General features: G+C 44.6%; 1 protein-coding gene across 3 annotated transcripts in view; it reads left to right on the forward strand.

Moving 5' to 3' along the window:
* Nucleotides 1-21772, forward strand: part of TET1 (tet methylcytosine dioxygenase 1) — an 80388-nt gene that overhangs the window by 5605 nt on the left and 53011 nt on the right. Inside the window, exons 1-3 of one of the 3 annotated variants that reach the window (XM_030486522.1) lie at nt 2386-2401; nt 11727-13781; nt 21358-21408. In XM_030486522.1, coding sequence (XP_030342382.1) covers nt 11850-13781; nt 21358-21408 — 1983 coding nt within the window. In that variant the 5' untranslated portion in view covers nt 2386-2401; nt 11727-11849. Of the gene's footprint in view, nt 1-2385; nt 2402-2732; nt 3160-11726; nt 13782-21357; nt 21409-21772 lie in introns of those variants that run through there. The other 2 variants (XM_030486520.1, XM_030486521.1) reach the window with 2 other exon arrangements.

Consider the following 21772-nt stretch of genomic DNA (forward strand, 5'->3'; position numbering starts at 1 on the left):
TTCCTTGGTACTGTGTTGTCCAGTTTTATTAATTTTGCAGGTATGTATGAATTTGTATGTTATTCTGGGTAAGAACACGGGGATGGTAGCACTATGTTGGACTGAAGTTCCACTAGCTTCAAACTTTGTCCCTGACAGTAACCGGTAGCACATACACAATAAAGAAGGCTTGAGTAGTATACAGGGCTATTTCTCCTCTTCCATCTTTAAGTATAATATACAGCTAAAATAATATTTCTGTCTTAAGTAGCTTTTGGTTAAACTTTCTTCTATTAATTTTGCTTTTAAAAAATCTAACCTGTAAAGATTAAAAAAAATCTACAATGTGCTGTAGCAGCAAGTTCCATGGTTTGACAACATGTTGCATGAAGAAGTAGCTGTCTTCTGTTCTGATGCATCTATTTCCTAAATTGATTTGATACCCTCTACTTCAGAAAAACAATGACTGTTCACTCTCTGATAAGGCTTTCCATGCTGCTCTTGCCTTTATAATATATGGTTGGCATTTTGCCCAGGTCGCCTTCTTTCCAGGGTGAAAAATACTGGTGTATTTAGCTGCTCCTTGTGCTTTTGTTTACCCTTGCCACATTTCTCTGTGCCTTTTTAAGTTCCACCTTTTAAGCAGACCAGAACTGCATGTTGTATTCAAGATGTAAGTGACAATAGATCTGGACTAAATAGTGATGGGGTAGTGATGTTTCCTGTTCTGTTTTCCCCTTCTTTTGTAACGATTCCAAACACTCCACTTGAGCATGCAGAACAGTTTCACAGAAGTTACCCGTCACAGTACCAGGATCTCTATTTTGAATGGTAGTGGCTAATTCAGAGCCTGTGATTTCCATGTTTCCCTTACTTTGTAAGGATTTCACCCATCATTTTGTTGCCCAGCCAGTCATTACTGTGGGATCTTTCTCTAAATGTTTAGCATCACCTTGTCTTGGTAGGCTGAGTGTCTTAGCGTTGTCAGGAAAGATTGTCACCTGGTGCTTACTTGCTTACTAGGGTATTTTAGTGTTGAAAAAGACCATGAGCATATATGTCTGTGGCAGTGAAAATGAACGATTGTTCTTGTTCATTTCCTAGCCTTTAGCATGTTTTTAATGGAGCTATGATTGTACATGTTGGTGTTTGGCTACTCCTATTAACCTGCTTATTCTCATCAAGGCCTAGCCCTCCTTTCTTTTGCTTTCCTTCAAGTTCCTAATTTTTCACTCTGCATTTGGTTCAAGTCCACAACTCTTAACTTATTACTATCTTCCCAAGAAATATACTCAGCTTATGTGGGGCTTTATCATCAAGTTCCAGTTCCTTCTACTTATTTCTGCTGTTTTCAGCACTTTGAGAGCAACTGTTCTTTTACTTCTCAAATAATCTATTGCTTTATCTTATAAAAATAGCTTGTGTTACCTCTTCTTCTAGCGGGACAGGGCTTTGGAATGACAGAAGACTTGATAGCAAGCACTCTAGAAAAGCAGTCTTTTCAGCAAAGTGTCACATTGAGGAGGAGATGGTATGGTTACTCTCAGCAATGAGAACTCATGTACATTGCTAAAATTACCTTCCACTGAGAGCTGATCAGGCCAATGTTCAGAACTCAGGTGTATGTGTTGTTGGTTTCACCTTGTTGCATCTGAAGTGTCTGTGAGCTTGATTAAGATTTCTCAGACTGTAGTCCTTTTTCACAGGAAATAAAGAGGAGGAGAGAAGAGGATGGAGGAAGTACAGGTTAGGGATGGGCTACCTCCCCACTGTAACAGTAACACTAAGCTCTGCAAATCTGTGCCACTGCTTCTCCTTTCCCTCATGTTAATTAAAATAGCAAAACACTGGAATTTAAAGCATCTTCATAGAATGGATGTGGACAGTGCTGCTCCCTTGTATGCAGTAGAAAAACCCCTCTGCAAGCTTGCATTTGAATGGGTTGTTTCACGTTTGAAGTGCTTTATACTACAACAGAGAGACTTAATAATGAAGCTTTTTTTAAGAAAAGTACTGCTTGGGTATATCGTTTCACAGATCCCATTTCCAATGTCTGTTTTCCAGTCTGAGGAGACATTAGACTTGGTGGCCTGCTTTCCACTCTGACAAAAGGCTGTAGTGATAATGAGATGTGTAAGAAGGCTGGACCAACTCTTCCTTTTACTATAACACTTTGCTTACCTACTTTCCTTTGGGAAGGAGCAGCAAATATCATCAGTGGCTCTTAATGGATGAGGTGGGGGATGGGGAGAGCAAGGCTCCTTATATTTTTCTTCTTCCTTGGTGGACAGAGATGGCAGCTCAGCAGCTCTTCCTCCTTAACCAGCATCTTTCCCATGCTTCTGGGTGTGTTTGCTCCACTCGTGGGAACAGCCGGGCCCGGACAGGCGCCGAAGTCTGAGGGTCCTCCTGGATGGCACATGTAAGGATATGGGGGTCAGGTCCTTCGGCGAACCTATTGCTGCTGACCAGACTTTACCTCTTCTAGCCTAAAAAAAAAAAAAAAAAAAAAAAAAAGGGGGTGACTTTAGACGGTGTCACCTCCGTTGCTGATCGGGAGGTATGCGGCGTCAAACCGCGACCTCCCCAAGTAACGGAGTAATTTGCCTTTCTTATTATTATCGCCTTTTTATTTGTTTTCGTTGTTGCTAGATGTTTCCCGGCGCTGCCAGCCTGGCACACCGACAGCTGCTCCAAGGGGGCCGCCGCCACCCTCGCCGCTTTCCCCGGGGTCGTGCGGGGCCGGCCCCGCCGGTGCTGCCGCCGCCGACTCGCCCCGCAGCGCGGCGGTGGGGGGCGGGGGCGGCGAATCCCGCTCCAGCCACGAGGATCCAGGGCGCGTTTTGCCGCCTGCCGGGAGGGCTCGGTGCGGTGAGCGCCCCGCCGAGCCGCCCCCTCCCCGCTCCCTCCCGGAGGGTCCGGCCAGGGGCGACGCGCGCCGCCGCCGCCGCCGAAAGCACGTTTCGCGGCCCGGGGCTCCCTCTCCCGCGCCTGGGCTCGTCGCGCCATGGGAGCCGCCCGCCCGCGGGAGCCCGGGCCGTGAACCGCGCCTCGCCCCCCGCCGTTCCCTCTCCCCGTGCCCCCCCCCCCCCCCCCCGCTCCCTCCCCGAGCGCGGACAGTCGAGCCATGCCAGCATCGCCCCTTCCTGTGAGCTGTGGGCCGGCCGCGCCGCAGCCCTGGTACGTGTGTGGGACGGGTCTGCTGCGGGTGGAGGGGGGGGGGAACGGAGACCTCAGCTTTCGGACCCCCCTCCTATTTTTATTTTTAATCCCCCTGCTTTTCCCCCCGTCCCCTCTCCCTTAGCCGCTTGGCTCCCTGGAAAGTTGAGTGAGGGTGGAGCGGGGAGGAAGAGGCAGGGGCACCCCCGGAGCCAGGCTTGGGGCCAGGCTTGGAACCCCGCGGGTCGGGCTGTTTCGAAGCGGGGAGGAAGGCAGGCAAGCGGACAGGCTGGGGGTTATTCAAATGTAAAACGCAGTTTGTTGGCTGAAAGAGCGAAAAAGTCCGGTCTCCCTGGCTGTGCTGGAGCGTGTTAGCACTGCAGCAGCCAGAGCCTGCCTGGAAAAACCCGCCAGGCGAGAGAAACTGCCTGCAGTCTCCACGGAGGGCAGGGAACAATTAAAAGGGACCCTGCCCGGCAGCCGGGGCCCCCGGCCAGCCGGAAAAAACCCGCAACCACCCCACCCCACCCCCCCAGAGAGAAAATAACCCAGGCGAGCGAGGGCCGCGCAGCAGCATCACCCTCTGGAGGTGCCGCTGGTGTGCGGGGCCGGGGGGAGCATTTCCCGGGGTGGCTCCCGCCTCTGTCGCGGGTCCCCAGCGGGAACGCTGGGGCCGACCCCATTGTCTGCAGCCCCGGGGGGTTCCTGGTGCTGGGGGGCACGGCAAGCGGCGGGGCCGGGCCACGAGGAGCCGCTGCCTCCCCCTTAGGCGGGCCCTGCCTGCCCCTTCCCTTCCCCCTCGGGCTCCACCGGCCTGCGCTAAAGGGGCTAGAGCCCGGCGGAGCTGGAGTGCTGCTGCGTGCTGGGTGACTTTTGGAGCTGGGGGTGAAGAGGTGGTGGCCTTGTTGGAACTGAAGGTTTGGTGCTGGTGGAGATGGTTCCTGCCACGCTTGTGATGGAGTCAGGGGAGAAAGGTGCGGTTGGCCAAACGGGATGGGTAAGGAAAAAGGACCAGGTGGCCTGCTGGAAGGCAGGACCAGTTAACCATACAGAGGTAGGACTGCTAGTGCCCGTGGAGCAAGCCATGGAGCATGCTGGATTTGCAAAAGGACCAGGCGCAGCGGTAGTCAAAGGAGTCGCGCCAATCGTGAGCCTAGCCAGTCCTACACCCAGCCAGCCTATCCTGCTGCACCCGAGATATTTAAAGAGCAACGTAGTCTGCATCACTTGCATCTCGGCCTACGCAGCGGTAGCCCAGCGTGCTGAGATGCTACTCCTGTAAGGTGGACAGTGGAGTGTGCAAGTAGGCATCTAGAACAGGGCATGAGCACGCTGATGTTGGTGTGCACCCTCAAGTGGGGTGGTGAGAGATGTCTCGGCAAACAGGCTGGCCAGGGTGGCTACACCAGTGTTCATTTGGCCAACGAGCTCTCTTCCTAGGAGTGTTAATACAGTAATGGCAAAACTGGGCAAAGATGCACTTGCAACAGTAGGTATGTAAACATGACTGAGCAGACTCCTGGGGCAAAGGTGTCTCTTTACATTTTAAAGCCAGTGGGGAGTCCACCTCTGAAAATAATGATAATTAAAAAAAAATTGTCTTCCAAATACTAGCTCTTTGCAGCTGTGCTCAGTGCTGGTTTTAAGGTACTCTTGTGGAAAGGCAAAAGGCTCTTCTGTGCAGTAATCACCTTGTTTTCATTAATGTCAATCAACACAAATTAGGAGTAGAGATTGAATCCAGAAAACTCAATGTTTATTGTAGGTCTGGGCTAAACTAGGCAGGTAGCCTGGCTGACCCTGACTGTAAAGGCAGAGAAGGCTGGTTTATTGTTTTGAGAAGCAGTTTCTCCAGCAGCACAAGGACAGGTAGTGGTTGCTCTTGGGATGATGCTCAGTCCCTCTGGACAAGAGGGTTCAGTTGTACTTGGAGAAGACAAGGGCAGGCTGGGTTACACAAAGCAGGTGATCAGGGAAGAATTCAAGGTGAGATGTACCGAGGAACTTTCTGATATTTATGGTTTCTGTAAGACCTAAGTCTTCACTGTATAATAATTCAAAATCTCCACTGATAGTGTTTTATTATGGCTGGCATACTACCCATGGTTGTTAAAGCTGGCCTAAGCATTTCCATCCTGCTTTCTGTTTTCAGTTACTTACATTTCAAAACACCTTTCAGGCTGAAATTTTCCAGGCTTAATCTTTGCCTGAAGGTTCTTCCCTCCACCTCCGCCTTCTTTTAATTGAGTTTGAGATAAGATGATTTTTTTCTTTTTACTTTTTCCTTTTTTATTTTTTTTTTTAAGAAAAGGCAAACCCCATGAAGAATGGAGTCAAAATATAATAAAAAAGAAATGCAGTGTTTGAAACAGCATAAATGCAGAATTAGAGGGGCATATGATTAGCTGAAGGGTTTTGTTTTGCTTACTTTTTTATATTCTGGAGTACACCTGGAGTGTTCTGGTGGAATGGGCTTTCATTTGGTGACCCTTCCAACATTACTTAGTATCTTTTTACTTTTTAGCATTCCCCATTGAGGTCAGTGTTTGGCTGCACTGAAGAGAGGGTAAAACAAGCCCATGCTCCTGTCTGGGCTGGAGGGAGGATACTTGCACATGCGGTGTGAGACTTCACAATGGATTTTTGATGCCAGTTGTTTGTTTGAGGCTTAATCTGATTTTGTGGTTTAAGCATGTGTGGTTCCTTGCAACACTTTTATTTTTTTAATCATTGTTCTAATAGAGCTTTCCCTAAATCAGGAGGGCTTCTTTTTTGTGGTTTTTGTTCTGTTTCTCTTACAGTGCAGGCTCCAAGGTGCATGAAGTCATGACATTGCAAAATGCTAAACATCAGCATCTCTTGCTGAATTCATTGAGATTTGGTATTTCACAGCAGTCTTTGGCTCTCCAGGCAGCAAGGGGAAGCGGGATGTGGTGGTAGTCCTGCCTTATCCAGACTTGTCCTCCGAGCACAGATGTGGCCTTCTGGGCCCAATGAGGATAAAAATTTAGGAAGAAGGCCTTGGTGCTTGGTATGTTCAACATTATCTTGTGTTACTGATGTCAGTAGGAAAAATTTTATACTTTGAGTGTATATGCCTTTGTGAGAAACTGAGGTGGCATCCTGCAGTGCCTGTCCCGTTTGCAGTTATGCTACTGGAAAGTGTTGACTTCAAGATTTAATACATGTGGATAAAATATGCCTGATTACCTCAAAAGTGGCATACTCCTGAAAGTAAAGCAGAAAACTGACACATTGTAAAGTGGAAAACAGTGTCCTTGAGTGGCATGTGAGGTTATAGAAACCCCTTTTGAAAAGGACTGCAGGAGGAGAGATCTGAGGGGCTGTGGGGTGGTGAGTGAGGGGGGACCTTAGGGGTGCCTCTGCAGAGGTAACATGGGGAGGCCTCTTTGACAAGACTGTGTGAAATAACTCAGGGTACTGAGAAGGCAGATGAGAAGTTTATTTTTATTTCTTAACCAAAATGAAATGGGTATTCAAGGATTAAAGAAGGGATAAAGGGAAAATTAAAGCTAATTCTCTCCTCATAACCCATTTCCCTTCTTTTCATATACAAAGTGCTGTACACAACAATCTGTAGACGCAGGGAATTAGGCATGACTGAAAACCAGGTTGACATCAGTGTAGCTGGGAAGAATATGTGGATGATATGACATAATCCTGAAAAGATTGTGAAAAAAGCTTTTGCACCTAACATGAGGGTCAGATTTTCTAATGTCTGTCTTCTCTGGTGTTTCTTGACTCATAGCATTTGCTGCCAGAAGATGAGACGCTTTCAGTTCAAAGTTGTAGATCTGAGCTTGTGTGACAACTTCTAAGACAAATTGTAGCCCTTATTGCTTGGGACCTGTGTATTATTAAATGGCTTTTATGAAAGCTTCCAGGTCTTGTTTCCCCACTGGGCCAATCTCAAGTGACTCTTAAAAAGATACCTGAACACTGAAACAAAATGTTTTTAATTAGTGCATCTGACTGTAGTGAAACCAGGTTCAACTAGTCCTAGCTATGTCATTTTTTTTCCCCCCCATGCAGCTGTGTTTGTTCAGGGGTCACTTGCTCTCTTTCATGATACCATAAAAAAGCTGCCATCATTTTATGGGAACATATCTTTTAATCTTTTCCTCCCTCCCCAGTCTTTCAATAAGAATCAAGTTATGGAACAGAATCTTGATGGACACTACCTCTAAAAGGAAAACTTACTTTATTTTTTTATCCTTTTGTGTAAAGTGAAAGTAGATGAGAAAAGTAATTTTTAAATTTTTTTTTAATGTGTGTGTATTCTGGGTTTCTTTTTTGTTTGTTTGGAGGCATTCCAGCAGTATGAGGTTAAATTCCTCAATTACTTCGTAGCTAAAATTCTCATTATAATTGTTTGGAATTTTGACCAGGACAGGACTAAAAGATTTAGCCCCTGATTGGCTTTTTAGCAGTATTTGTTGAGGATTATAGCAGTCAGTGGGATTGCTCCAGATTTATTACTGTGAATGAGCAGAACTTAAGCAACTGGCCTTAAAACCAGCTTTCAGCTTTGCACATGAATTAGAAGAGATAAGTCAGCCCAAGTAACAAACAGCTTTGGGATGCACTGTTATTATCTAGGGCAGTTCCCTGCAAACCCTCCTGTACCTATTACTCATTGTATTTCATAGAGGTGCCTATCCTCTGCTCTCAGTGGAGATATGGTAGGTCCCACATGATTTGAGCATTAAAGTAAGTTTGTTTTTCTCCAGTATGATGGAAAACTGCCAAGTTATTATATTGCCCAATGACATTTATGTTTGACAATCCTTCTAAGTCCACATAGATATTTTGGAAATACAATTTATTTCTTGTTATGAAACGTGACTAATGTGATACAGCCATTTTTTGTCCTTAAGAAGCGACAGGAGGCAATTTGTAACTGCTGCAGGCATCAACAGATTGATTACCAATGCTTTAAGTGGGAAAGGGAAGGTTACAGAAAACAAACCTTGAATACTGAGCTAGTGGCTACCTAATATTTTGGTCCTAACTGTGGAAGAGTAAACAAAAAAAACCCTATAATTTAGTTTTATTATGCACTTTATTTAAAAAATGTTAGTTGCTATCTAGTGGTTAAGGTGGTTGTGGCAAACTAGTATGCATCAAGGCTATGGGCTTTCTTTAAGGGAAGCAACAAAATCTCTTGTTGACAGGCATTTCTCCCAAGAGCTTACTGTCACCTTGGAGGTCAGGTGCTAAGAGTCCCAGGCAAATATAACTGAAATCAAGTATTAATCGGGGGGGAGGAGGGAACCCAAATCCTTTAGGGTTCTATCGCCCCAATCGCTTCTGAAAAAACTAAATTCACTCCAGTAACAAAATTGAAACAAAATGGATGAAGTTGTTGCTGTTCTTGTTGCCCCTGTATTGTCATCTCTGAGCAAGACAAATACTAGCAGCCTTTGCCATCTCATTTAGCGTAGCATTTAAATGACAGTCAATTTCCTACAGATATCAGCATTCTTTGTTTATCAAGAAAAAGGGAAGTCTTCGACCACTCCATGTTCATAGCCTCTAATTTTGGCCCTGAAAAGAAGCAACGCTTTGGCTATGATACTTTCCTATATTCTTGCCAGACAGGTATGTTTTTCTGTATTAAAAGAAAAAAACCCCAGGATGCTCTTGCCTCTTCAGCCCTGAAGCATCCATGTTGCAATTTCCAAACACATGTAAAGACATATTATCATGTAATTGTAATGATGATTTTAAAAAAGATTAAAAAATTGTTATAAATGAAGTTTCTAATTGATAATTTTAATGGTAATGCTTCCCAAACTTTCACAACAGCAGTGGCGACTGCTTACGTAGAGAAGTAGTATAAGCAAAGCATTATACACATTCCGTATCTTCAAAAACCCAGTCTCTGTTTCCTCTCCAGATCTCCTGTATTCTCTCATCATTCTGCTTCTGCTTCAGGGCTGATAAAGAGAAAAAACTTTTATCTCTTCAGTCCCTCTCCTGATTGACACATTCCCATGTTGCTTGGCCCTTGTTTGCTTGGTTTCTTCCTTGCTGTCTTGGCTATAGTCTCTGTAAGTAGCTCGCATTTCCTCTCCTGCTACTGTTATGTAGCACCAGGCTGCTAATGGCTACAGATGCGCTGCCTGCTGCTTGCTTCCAACTGGTTTTGCAGCCCTCTAGGCTATACTTTGGAATGAGGAGCCCAGTCTCTGTCAAAACCACAAGACACTGGGGAAGCTTCTTGCAAGCTGCCAAGAGCTATTTCATGGACCTGTTGACATGATGCCGATGCCCTCTTTGATTCATGGAGTGACTAGTAATGGCAAATGGCCATGTCTCTCTTCTCCCATGCATCTCCAGAGAAGGCGGGGAGGGGGAGAAGGAAAGGAAAGTACTCGGATTACCTTCATTTCAGCTCTGTATTTATTTTGCTATTTCAGTGTCTGACCCAAGGTTTATAGAGGACTTCTGCAGGACCTGTTCAGGTCTCTTCTTCTGTGGCCTTTGAAGCATTACCATCAATTATAAACAACTACATGTGTCTACAAGTATAAACAACTACAAGTCTCTCCAAGTTGGATGTTTTGCTGTGATGGAGGAGGGATGCTGTAATCTTTTTTATGGTGTATTTGATGGGCATTATTTTCTGATCTGATCTTAAGAATGTTTAGCCTTGTCTTGTACAGCAGTGCTGGCACTAAAATGGTATTTGAGTGTGTGGAAAACCTGCTGTCTCAGTAATAAAACTCATCTGGTATGTAATAGGAAGATGCAATACAAAATTATCACATCATGTTTAGCTACTTGGTTTTTATGTTGTAGTACACAGGATCAGTTGGCTTACTACTACTGAATAAACAAGAGATGAGCTTCAAAATGCTTTAAGTAAGCTATTAAAAAAGAGTTTGGGGAGTTACTGTTAGCCTTGGTGGGTGCTGTGGCCATGGGCAGCCTGCTCAGGGCTGAGGCAGTGAGAAACAAGATCGCTGCCCGCATGCTTGGGTTTTGGGGAGCTACAGGAGCTGGTGGTCCCTCAACAGAGGCCATGCATGTTGGCTGTGCTAGACCATCCCCTTGGCAGGCTAATGAGCTTATCTTGGTGCAGTGCAGTGCTGTTTGGTGTGGATAGTTGTAAGCTTTCTGCACCCCTTCTGCTGTAGATATGTTTTTGTGATCTGGAGGTCTGTTCTGCTTGTGGAGCCTGCTCTTCAAGAGCCTTGCGCCTTTTCATTTGCCCTACACCAGCCTAGCCTGGCCAGTGTAGTACCATTAAATGTTTCTGGGGCGGCAAGTAGACTGGGCTGCACTAGTGTAGCTCTACCTTCTTCAGCAGAGCTCAGGCCAGGCTGTGGGTAAGTGCAGCATCTGTAAGATCACCCTGCTGGCTTCAAGCTGGGGTTGAGGTCATGGGAAGGAGTGGTGGTGTCAGGAGCCTGGTAGCATCCTTCTTCCCTTTTCTATGTCCTTTAGAAGCCAGGATTCCCTTTCTTTCTTCTTTTTTTTTTTTTTTTTTTCTTTCTACTTCTTTACCCTTCCTTTAGAGGTCAGGTGTTTAGACATCATCCCCATGCTTCTTTTTCTTCCTTTTCTTTCCCTCTTCCCATCAGTGAGGTGCAGGTGGCCTGTAGTTGATTTGGGCTTAAGGAATTCAAAGGAATGATGACAAAGGGAAAGCACTCTACCGTCTGAGATTAGAGCCTCTTACTCTGCCTGCTCCCCATTTTTAAGCTGTCCTTGTCTACCCATCTAATCTATCCAAACAGCTAAATAAAGCTTTAAAAGGTACTTAAAAGCACCGAGTGCTTGAAAACTCTACTTATGAGAATTGCTTTATAAAAGCTTAGGAGAAATGTGTGGTATTTTGTTGAAGGCAAATATGTTAGTAGTCATAATGATGAAGCAGAGACAACTATCTGCATAATACATTTGATATAGCTAGGCAGGGTGGAAGCAAGGCTTGCAGTGTAATAAGAGTGCACTAGTATGTTATCCTGTGAGATAATACTGGGAAAGGCAAATCTTCCCTGGTCCAGTTCCCCTGTGAATAACACTACAAGTTAGATATCTTTGGGAAAGTAGTTGCTTCTCCCATCTGCAACTGTACCATGGTGGACAGCCAATGGATGGTAGAAGAATGATGAGGCCCTGGTGATGGTGTATGGGTGTGCACATACACACTAAACTTGGCTTTGTTCTTTTTTTCTGAATGTCCTTGCAGTGATAGATACGCTGTTGAGCATAAAGCTATGGATGTAAACTTTTCCCGTCCTTATTCAAGGGAAGGGGTGGTTAATGAGCAGTTAATAAGATTGAGAAAATTCAGACTTTTTAGAACAGTAAATATATGATGTTGCCTGGTCATTTGAGTTCTGTTTGCTTCTTCATTTGTGTTACAGGCATTTAGGTAAGCTTTCCATTTTGCAACATACTAGTATTTTTCAAAGCTTTTGTGTTAATGGAATGTAATGTCCAATACCAGTATTTCTAATTCTACCTGTGTATTTTACATATTTAAAAATGGCTGGTTTAATATATGTGCACCAATCATGAATATTAATGCTATTTTATATCTTTTTCTGTTTCAGAGTTAATGTTGTATCACCACAGAGAGCAGCAATGGGAGTATGCAGTTTTCTAGTGAAAAGTTTTCTCAAGAGCTCATGATTTTTTTCCATCTCGCCTCTTAACATTTCTACTATTCCACAGACATGGCTCACCATGCGAGGCCTTCCAGACTAGTCAAAAAGGAAGAGTTAGGCAAAAAGAAAACTAACCAGAGCAAAAAGAAATCTAGCCAAGTGAGAAAGAAAACCACAAAGACTTCTACAAAAGCTGTTAGTTCTGGAAAAGGCAAAAAGCCAGCACAAGAAAAAGATGTTAAGAAAAAACAGCAAGAAAAGAAACCAATCATGAGCTCTTCAGGAAGACTTCTCAGGAGCAGTGTAACCAGAACTTTGTCTGGAGCATCTTGGGTGAGTTTGGAGAAAGCTGACAATATCCTTTTTCATAACCAGGATTCTTTCAACATCAATGGCTTTACAATGTCTCTCCGTAACCGATCATTCTCCCGTAGATTGTCCCAAACTCCAACAATTGCAAAACCCAAGAAAGCTGCAGCACAAAAAAGGCTAGAAACAAAGGAAAAACATGAACAAGAAGCTCTGGCAGTAGCAGAAGAAAACAACATTGAAGCAGGCAAAAGAGTTTTGAAACAAGATTTAGGACAAAATGATTTAGCTCCTCTGCCTGTAGAAGGTGTACCATGTAGTGCAGGTGAAGAACCTGCTACCACATGTGCCAGTCAAAACAAAGAGGTAGAAATACCTGAAACAAATGACTCCATTCCAAGCAGTCAGGTAACTGATGATGATACAGAAGCATCAGGGGTGAAATATAAGCATGAAGACCTGCCCTGTGAGCAGACACCCAGCGATCTCAATACGGGTAGTTCAGCTGAAGCATTTGCTGAAGATGCTGCCCTTGTGCTTCCGTCTTCTCCTTCTGACTCTGTAATCACCTCTGAATCAAACTTGAAGGTGTGTGCAGAGACCCACTTTGATCTGGTGCCTAACAGCAAAGAACCTGACTCCAGTTCTGTCGATACCTCAGACCTCAGCTCAGCAGTACTGTTAGAAGAGTTGGTCCCACTTGCCAAATCCCACATTGAAGCAGAGTTGGACCAGGTGCTACCTAGCGAAGAGCAAGACTTGCATTCTGCACCTATAGTTACCTCTGAGTTTAACTCACAAGAAAATCTATTAGAAGATGCAAGCTCACTTGCAGAGTCCTGCTTGAAGGCAGGCTGGGATTTAGACTCTGAGAATAAACATGTAGGTTCAAATTCCACCTCTGTAGCTGTTATTGAATCAAATTCACTTTTACGTTTTGAAGCTGCAAGCTCACTTGCAGAATCCCATATGAAACTGGATGTGGATTTTGTACCCTTTCACAAAGAACTTGACTCAAATTTGGATTTGAGCTGTACAAGAGAGAATTCAGAATCTGACTCAAAAAACATATTTACAGTATGTGAACCAGTTTCCGATACCTCTTTAAACAATATTGAAGTGGAGGACATTGAACAGCTTGTTAAATGTATCGATGCAGAGACATTAATTCTGAATTCAGGTTATGTCCCCACTTTATCTCCAGATTTAGAAAAAAGCACAGTCGATAAAATCTCTGGTGAAAGCTCTGGACAATTCTCTGAAGGTTTTGTTTCAGAGTTGCCTTCAAGCATGGAAATCTCTGCTCTTGCCTCAGAAAAAGCCATAAATGCAGATTTGCCAGCTGACTCAAGACTGCAGCATAATGATTATTCATCACAGCTGGGAAGTGTTGGAGTAAGCTTGAATTTGGTTCAGGACAACGTGAGCGACAGCACTGAAGCAGTTGGAGCCTCAGGGCCATCCTCAGTTAAAAATCCAGCTGGTGATTACCCTGTTCCATATTCATCTCTGCTCCCTATGCTAGAGAAAAAGAAACGAAGGCGTTGTGGAGTCTGTGAGCCCTGTCTGCGGAAAACAAATTGTGAAGAATGCAGCTGTTGCAGGAAACGCAAAACTAGTCATCGGATATGTAAAAAGAGAAAATGTGAAGAACTGAAAAAGCCACCACCACCTATCATGCTACCTTTTGAGGTAAGCCAAAGAAGTTGTAGATTAAGTCATTCTTTTGATGCTTGAGCTACATCTCAAAATTCTGCTGAGGGAAGTGCAGGTCACTGTACAGCTTTAGAGAGCTTAGAGTTACTGTTGGAGCTAACAGGTTGTATAGTAACTTTCTGTTATCATCTATAGAGGTATAGATTAAAGTGAACCGGAGTTTTTCTTTCTCCTGCTGTGTAAATGCATAAAATCAGAGGTAAGTATGGCTTTAACTCTGTGTTCCAGATATTGGCATATTGGCCAAAACAATTAATTCATTGAGGGCATGAAGAGATGAGAAAAATTTAAGTGCAAAATGTGGGGAGGGGGGGAGAATGAGGGTAGTCTTAGGAGGCTATGAGTTATTAAGGTCTGTATTTCAAAATACTAAGGATTAAAAAGCAAAGGAAGGTGAGCTGTTTGCTCTTTAATTCAGTTAATTTGCTTGTGATGGCAGAATTGGTGGAAATAAATTTACAAAATTTCAGGACCAAATTGTAGCTGCATTTTCCCCTTTCGCATCTCTCTGCCTTTCTAATTGTCTGTTCTTCTGTTTCTCTCATTTCACTTCTCCTGCCTGTCTCCCTTTGTCTTTTACCACATTCCCCATACATACTTTCTTTTTCTGTGTTTCTTACTCATTTTTCTGATCCATCAGCCTTTTGTAACCCAGGTCATTACTTTTGGAACAAAGAGGAGGGGAAAAGACAGTCTGTATACCCCTGTGATAACAGCACTGACCTTCTGAGAGATTTCAGTTCAAGATCAGGCTTTACATCAGGTAAGTAGGGAGTTGAACATAGATTTCCCACATCCCAACTGAATCCCCTGACCTGTGAGCTGCAGAGTTAACCTCTGTGCCATCATGTGCTGCTGGAAGTGTTCTGCTTCTTATGATCTGATAGCACCTGAGCCACAGAGGGTGAGAGGCTCTCTCGGTAGTTCAGTCACTGGGACATTTGCCTTGGGATGTGGGAAACTGAGGTTCAAGTCTCTGCACCAGTGTGAACTCTGAGTGGAGCAGTTCACACTGGGGAGAATGCACCTGCAAAACCTTTCTCAATAGCAGTTTCATTAAAATGGTGTGTTCTTACAGCAGGTAGAAATTCCCATCAGCTGCGGAGATCTCAGGAGACCTTCTGTTTTCACTGCTCTGTCCCGTGCTTACCAGGGTTTGCAGAGAAGTCTGTTCTGTTCTTACAGTAGAAAAGCAGAAAGAAAAGTACTGTAGCAGTGAGGGGATATGATATATTCCCCTTTGTGGGGAAAGTATATTTTAAGCTATAATGTTTAGGGAAGTAGGTTTAAATGACTTGGCTCAGAGTTCATTCAAAAACCTCTTGGTGTGTCAACTGCTTCTGAATGCTCTTGAAAGAAAAAAAAGAAATGAGGCGAGGGATAGCTATAGTGTGACTTAAGATATATATATTAAAACAATAAAGGTGATAGAGACTGATCCTGACTTTTTACAGCAAAAGAGTAGTGCTATTACGTCATTTTCTATACTTAGTGGGATTGAAGAAGCTTATGGGAGAGAATTGGTGGAGTTGAGGTAGGAAGTGATCTAAAAGCCATGTTTTAAAAAGGGTTTTCGCAGGGTTGGTGAAAGGAAGCACTTCAGCTTTTCTGTGAACCTTTGTTTTCCAGGCAAAACATACTACTTTTCTTGTTGCTCAGGCTGACCTTTTCTGTGCAGATTAGCTTTGCCCCTTCACCTTTGTCCTCTCTGGGCACTCTGTTTGCTTTCTTTGTAAGATTCCTTGGTTTTACTCTTTTCTTTGACAACTTTTTTTTTTTTTTTCCTGGTGTGCTTTTATTTTACTAAACTGGTCTCATTTTGTACAGTGCATTTAGAGCTGCACCAGGGGCCGCCTTAATTTCTTGTTAAATTTTGTATGAAGTTTCAGAGTACTGCATGGAGGAAATGAAGTATTCCTGACATATAAGAAACATGTCAGGTATTTTCTTATAAAATTGTATTTGAACGAAACCTGGTGCTTTTTCAGATATTCTTAGAAGCAAGCCTTGCCTCATTTGTCATTTCTAGAAACTGTGCTCTGAGAAAACGAAAGAGGAAACTATTTCTACAATGTACATATGTTACGAGAACTCTTTAAAGGTGTTGAGATACAAGAGGAGGTGTGGGGGGATGGGAAACACTATCAGTCTGTTCAGCAGCTATCCTTTAGATAAGATTGTAGCGCTCTGGAAGGGAATCCCATTACATTTTCCCAGACTGGTAGGACTGGGACTGCAACAGATGGGACTTCTGTGACAGTAATGCGTTTCAAATAGAGGGCAGCTGGGGAAAACCCAAAAGTGTAGGTCTCTGTCCATGGTATAGAAAGTGAACATATTAAGAGAAATGGGGTTGGCTTCACTATGTTTCTTGTTCAGAAGAGTCATGCATGTCTCATGTTGGTGGAATGTAAGCATTTTTTAGAGGTGATTCACTGGGAGGAGGGTGTAGGGGATAGATGTGATCTGCATGAGCATAGTTTAAGGATTGGTGTTTTGCCTTGAAGGGAATTATCTCTTCTCATTCTAACTAAACAATGCAAAAGTCACAGTGAAGTCAACGGGATCTCTGTACATTAAATGGCTGTAGGATAGCCAGTGCCGGGGTTGGCAGTCCATGCATGCTGTTTAAAAAAGAGAAAGTGTTGGTTTTCCTTAAGAACTTACGTGGATTTACAGTTACAGGGAGTAAGGCCTGGCTGGTAGAAGCAGTGAATGTAGACTGAAGTGCATATTCCAACACACATGCCCATGTGTGCACAAGCATTCAACCCTTGGAGAGTATCACTTGCATGTTTGGAGCTGGTATTAGTTATGTTACTGTTATTTTCATTAATTCACACGTAATAGAGATAAAGATTTGAAAACTATATTGGACTTGAAAAATATCACTTAAAAATAACATCCACATAAACCTTCAGTGATGCTTTACCTGCCTGAATGTAATTGGTTTTGCAGAGATGTGACATCATGAAAGTCCGGATAAAGCGTTGTGGGCTCTACCGCCTGTGTGTGTGGCAATATTGTCATACGTAGTGCCCCTCTTCCTGAGGGAGTCACATGGTTAGGAGTAGGTAGAGAAAAATCCTAAAATACATGGGGGAAAATATTTTCCTTACTGAATTTTTCCAAAGAGCAGCCTGTTAAATTAAAAATAATTAAAAAAAAAAAACAAAAACCAAAACCACAAAACAAACCCAAAAACCAAGCCAGCTTTGAAAAGAGGAGGAAAAAGGCTTTATATTGGGTTACTGTCCCTTTCAGAATGAATAACGCTGGAACGCTTCACAGTGAAAAGAGTCTGACAAGTTTACCTACAGTAGATTGTGATGCTTCCACATTTTTTGTCTTGTCTTTACAAACCTGCTGTTTTCTGAAAGAGTATAGCAGTTACTGAAGCGTATTTCAGAGCTACTTTCTACCAAAAAGCATATTTAATTCCAAGAAGTGGTCTGCTTTGATGCCATTGCATTGTCACATGTGTTGAGGCTGTCTGGATGCATTGAAGTGTCAGGCAAGGATTTCGTAGGCTTCCAAACCGGCATATGGATACGGAAAGCAGTCCATGACTTTATTCTATTTTCTCCTTGGAAAAAGGATTCCTGTTGTGCACAGACAGGTGTTGTAGATGTAGCAGCACATGCTCGTGATGAAAACACTGCCTTCTGGGTGCTTGGGGTTGTTGGTCAAGCTGTGGAGCATGGTGTGCTGGGCTCTGGCTAGGTGGGTGGACTCAGATCTCATCTGGCTTCCAGCTGAACAGCGCTCTCCTGGGCATAGCCATCGCCCTGGCCCTGGCAGGTGCCAAGCTGAGCAGCTCCAGTTGCTGAGGTGAACTTGCAGGGTTTTGTAACATGCCACCAGAGCTCCTTGCCCAAAAGGACATGAACATACAGAGCTGCTGCAAAACTGGCAGCTGTGGGGAGCACTCGTCTCCAAAGGCTTCTTGCAAGGCTTGCCAAAGCGCCTGCATTTTAGGGTCCTACCTGGGCAGGGGAGCACTCTTGGTCTGAAAGCATCTGCCAGGGAGAGCTTTAGTTTGTATTAGGTTACAGACCACTTTAGATTTAGTGGGACCTGAAGTCAATAAACTGATCAAAAAAAAAATCCAGGTCACTGAGTGCAAGTTCACTGGGTTGACCAAGGTGTCTCGAAACATCTTCTTTAACAGCTGCAATCTGAATAACATGGAAATATTAAGTAACAATAAGGGCCTACTTGCTTGTGGGTTTTTAACATGCTAATGAAAACCCAGACATATTTAAAAAGGATGCTGCAATTCAAGTTGGTTGGGAACTTTCCAGTAAGCCATTCCTTGAATGGAAAATGCTGATTTAACAGGAAGCTTTCAGAGCTACTATCTGTCTTGATGCAACTATTTTTGGGGGAAGGTTTCTCAAGGTTCCAAATGAAATTTCTTCTTAGAACTTGAAAATGAAAGTGAGAGAGAATTATTAGAACAGCTTGGGTGGTTAGGGCTTTTTGTCTGATGCAGACCAGGGGCTTGAACTTTGGTCTCCCACATCCCATCTGTCTTCTCTTGAATTTTTGAAAGGTTTGCTCTGGTTTGGAACGTAACAAAATGTCAAAATGTCAAAAAGAGGAAGGAAAAAAAAAAAAAAGCAAAATGGAATTCTTGTTTTCTAGCCAGACCTAGTTATAATCAAGAAATTTAGACTTTGTGGTATTTATTTTACATAGACTTCAGAAATATTTAAGCCAGATAAATTTTAAAATCAGCGTGCATAAAAACACTCCTCTTGAATATGATGCTTGAGAGTTTTGTAAGGGGATAGCAGATGGGCTTAGAGGAGTTGGTAACGTGTGGCAAAGATGAGTGAAGCTGTATACAGCCTACCCTGTGGATGAAGGGCAGGGAGTTGAAGTAGTGCAGTTTACTCTTATGATTCTATGATTTTATTTTACATACATGTGCTCTGTGGGTATGTGAAATAATTACTACTCACACTGCCATTCTCTGTAATCCTGGGTGTGGGCTATAATGCAGCCTAAATTACAGGGAAATAGTTTAGTTTGGGAGATAGTTATTTTCAGAGGATGCATTTAAAAAGTTGCTTCTTCACTGCTCCTTATTTTCTGTGCCAGTTCTTACAGCTTTTACAGAGAAGTTTTTATTTGAAGAGGTTTCTTTCCTTCCTTGTTTTTGAGGACCCACCCCAACAGGAGGGAAAACTGCCTGACTAACAGGGAAATCTGAAACTACTGCTTCAGTGCTGTCCAGTGCACGCAAGAAACTGGGGACTAAATCAGAATACTGGGTCTTGGGTTTCTAAGCATACAAAATATTTTTTTAGAATTTTTTTTTGGACTGTAAAGTACCTTAAGTAGCCAAAACTGCAAAGAAGAATCAGATCGCTGAGTGTATGTACCTTTCTTGTTCTTATTACGCTTAAAGACCCTTGCAGACTTGTGTAATTTTGAGAAAACATTACAAATCAGTACTTTTATTTTACCTGATCCCAAATCCTATTTAATACAGTACTCTGGTGTAACAAATGAGGAGCTTAAATACAAGGTAGCATTGGGCAACAAAAATGGGGAAGCCTTTCTCTGAGTTAATTGGTGAGCCGCAGAGTGAGTTTTGTGTCCACATCTGAGCATTTGCACTACTTAACTGATTTGCACCAATAGCCAGACAGCAATTACACTTGCAATTTAGCAGTAGCTAAAGGAAACAGTTTTAAATTGCAGTCTGTAGCTGCTGAAAAGCCGTTCATATCTGTTTTTTCCATGTGTAGTGCGTGGCCAACTTTCTGGTTTGGATGTCAGCTGCAAATTGTTTCAGTAAATGCTTCAGTGACTAGTGGTATGTTAGATACCTTGTTATTTGTTTGCTGCCCATGGTTAGAGTGTATTGGTGTGATACATTAGGGCTTGCTGTGAAAACTTGCAGAGCTATGACCCCTCCTTTCTCTTCTGGGGAAAGAGTTCTTAGCAGGGCCTGTTGTGACAGGACAGGGGGAAATGATTTTAAACTAAAAGAAGAGAGATTCAGGCTGGATGTGAGGAAAAAATTCTTTACAATGAGGGTGGTAAAATAGTGGAACAGGTTGCCCAGAGAAGTGGTAGATGCCCCATCCCTGGAGACATTTGGGGCCAGGCCGGATGTGGTTCTGGGCAACCTGGTGTAGTTGAAGATGCAGGGGGTTGGACTAGATGGCCTTTGAAGGTCCCTTCCAACCCAAACTATTCTAGGATTCTTCTGTCTGGGTGAACATTTTAAGCAGGTGGAGATGTGGCAAAATAATTGCATTTTGTGTTTGTATGGGGGCCTGTTGACATCCCGGTCTGTTTGCAGCAGATACTTTCTGTTAAGTGCAGGAGGAATAGATGAAGACGGAGCCTTATCTCGCAACAGGGCCATGTGGGTTGCACACAGCAAACATGGGCTGGGTCCGTGCGAGCCTGTTGAAGGTTGAGTACGGTGGGTGCTGGGGTCCTGGTCCCGGGCAGAGATTTTGGAGGTGCCTGGTTCTGTGCAGTGGTTTCCTTGGCTTGGGGCAGCTGGTGAAGGCAGGCCCTTGCCTGCGGCTTCAAGGTTGGACTTGATGATCTTAAAGGTCTTTTCCAACCTAGATGATTCTATGATTCCTCCCAGTGAGTGGTGATTTCCACTCTTTCCAAGACTAGCCGGGATGCAAGGGAGAGCGTTGCCAATGTAGTGCCCAACGATGTATCCCCACCGCTGCCCCACGGCGCTCTGCTGTTCACAGGCAGGGTGTCTGGCTCCGTTGCCCAGCGCTTCGCCGCCCGCCTGCGTGCGCACATGCGCGTGTACAGGCGCGTACACGTGTGCATACGGGTGTGCGCACGCGTGCATCCGTGCGGGTGCGCGGACGTGCGTGCCCGCGCGCGGGAGCCGTGTCCTCGCCTGACCCCGCCTGCAGCAGCAGCCGCAGCCCTGGTGGAGCCCAAAAGGCCCCGGGGCCGCTGCCCGCGTGGGCGCCCCCCCACCTCCCCGAGCCATGCGCCGGCTCCGCGTCCGCGCGCGCGGGAAGTCCGTGCCGCCTCTTGAGGGCGGCCGCTGCGGCGCCCGCACAGGAGACCCTTTGTTTGGGCAGGGCCGGCGCGAGCGCGGGAGGAGGCCGGGGGAGGGTGGGGGGTGGCGGGGGGGAGCGCTTTGGGCCGCAGCCACCCCATTGGCTGGGGCCGGCCCGCGGCTCCTCGCGCCCTGCCGCGTGTGCGCGCGCGCGCGCCGCGGAGCCGCACGAGGCTCGCGCCCGCGACGCCGCCTGGAGGAGGGCGCCGCTGCGGCAGGAAGCAAGATGGCCGCCTCGTGTGCGCCGCTGTGAGGAATGCGGGGCACCAGCGAGGCCGGCTCCGGGGGGGCGGCGGCGGCGCCGGGGCCTCTCCCCTCGGCCGTCTGCGGCGGTGGCGGTGGAGGGGCCGCGTAAGAGCCTCCGTCAGCCCTCCAAAGTGCCGCATGTAAAGCATTCTGGGTATATAATAAGCAATATTACAGTTTGATAATAAAATCGGAGGTGCCTGCCTTTGTGACCACAACTTACTCTGCAATTTGATGTTTTTTTAGGTTCTAACTGAAAACAAAAGGCCTCAGAGGAGGAAGCAAAGAGTTTTAAAGGTAACCAATGATTGCTTTAATATTTATCCCCTCCCATTTTTAAGCAGCATTTTCTTGTCATACAAATTAGGAAACCAAAGGGTTAATTTATGGGAAGTGGCGCTTTCCAGCTTTTCAGAAGATTAGCTAATTTTAAAAGCACAGAACATGTTCTTTTTTTCTTTCTTTCGAAGCATGTTGTGTACATATTTGACTCTTTCTGCACAAGCCTGCAGACCAAAAGTTTGCTTTCCATTGCACTGAAGATTCACTTTAATTTCCTCTATTCCTAGCTTCATACTTCCAAAGGTAACAATTGAATGTTGATGGGGTGTTTAGTATACAATTTTATGGCATCTGAAATTTAATGTAAGAAGTCAATGTT

Source organism: Strigops habroptila, chromosome 5 (assembly GCF_004027225.2).
Source record: "Strigops habroptila isolate Jane chromosome 5, bStrHab1.2.pri, whole genome shotgun sequence".
Taxonomy (NCBI): Eukaryota; Metazoa; Chordata; class Aves; order Psittaciformes; family Psittacidae; genus Strigops; species Strigops habroptila.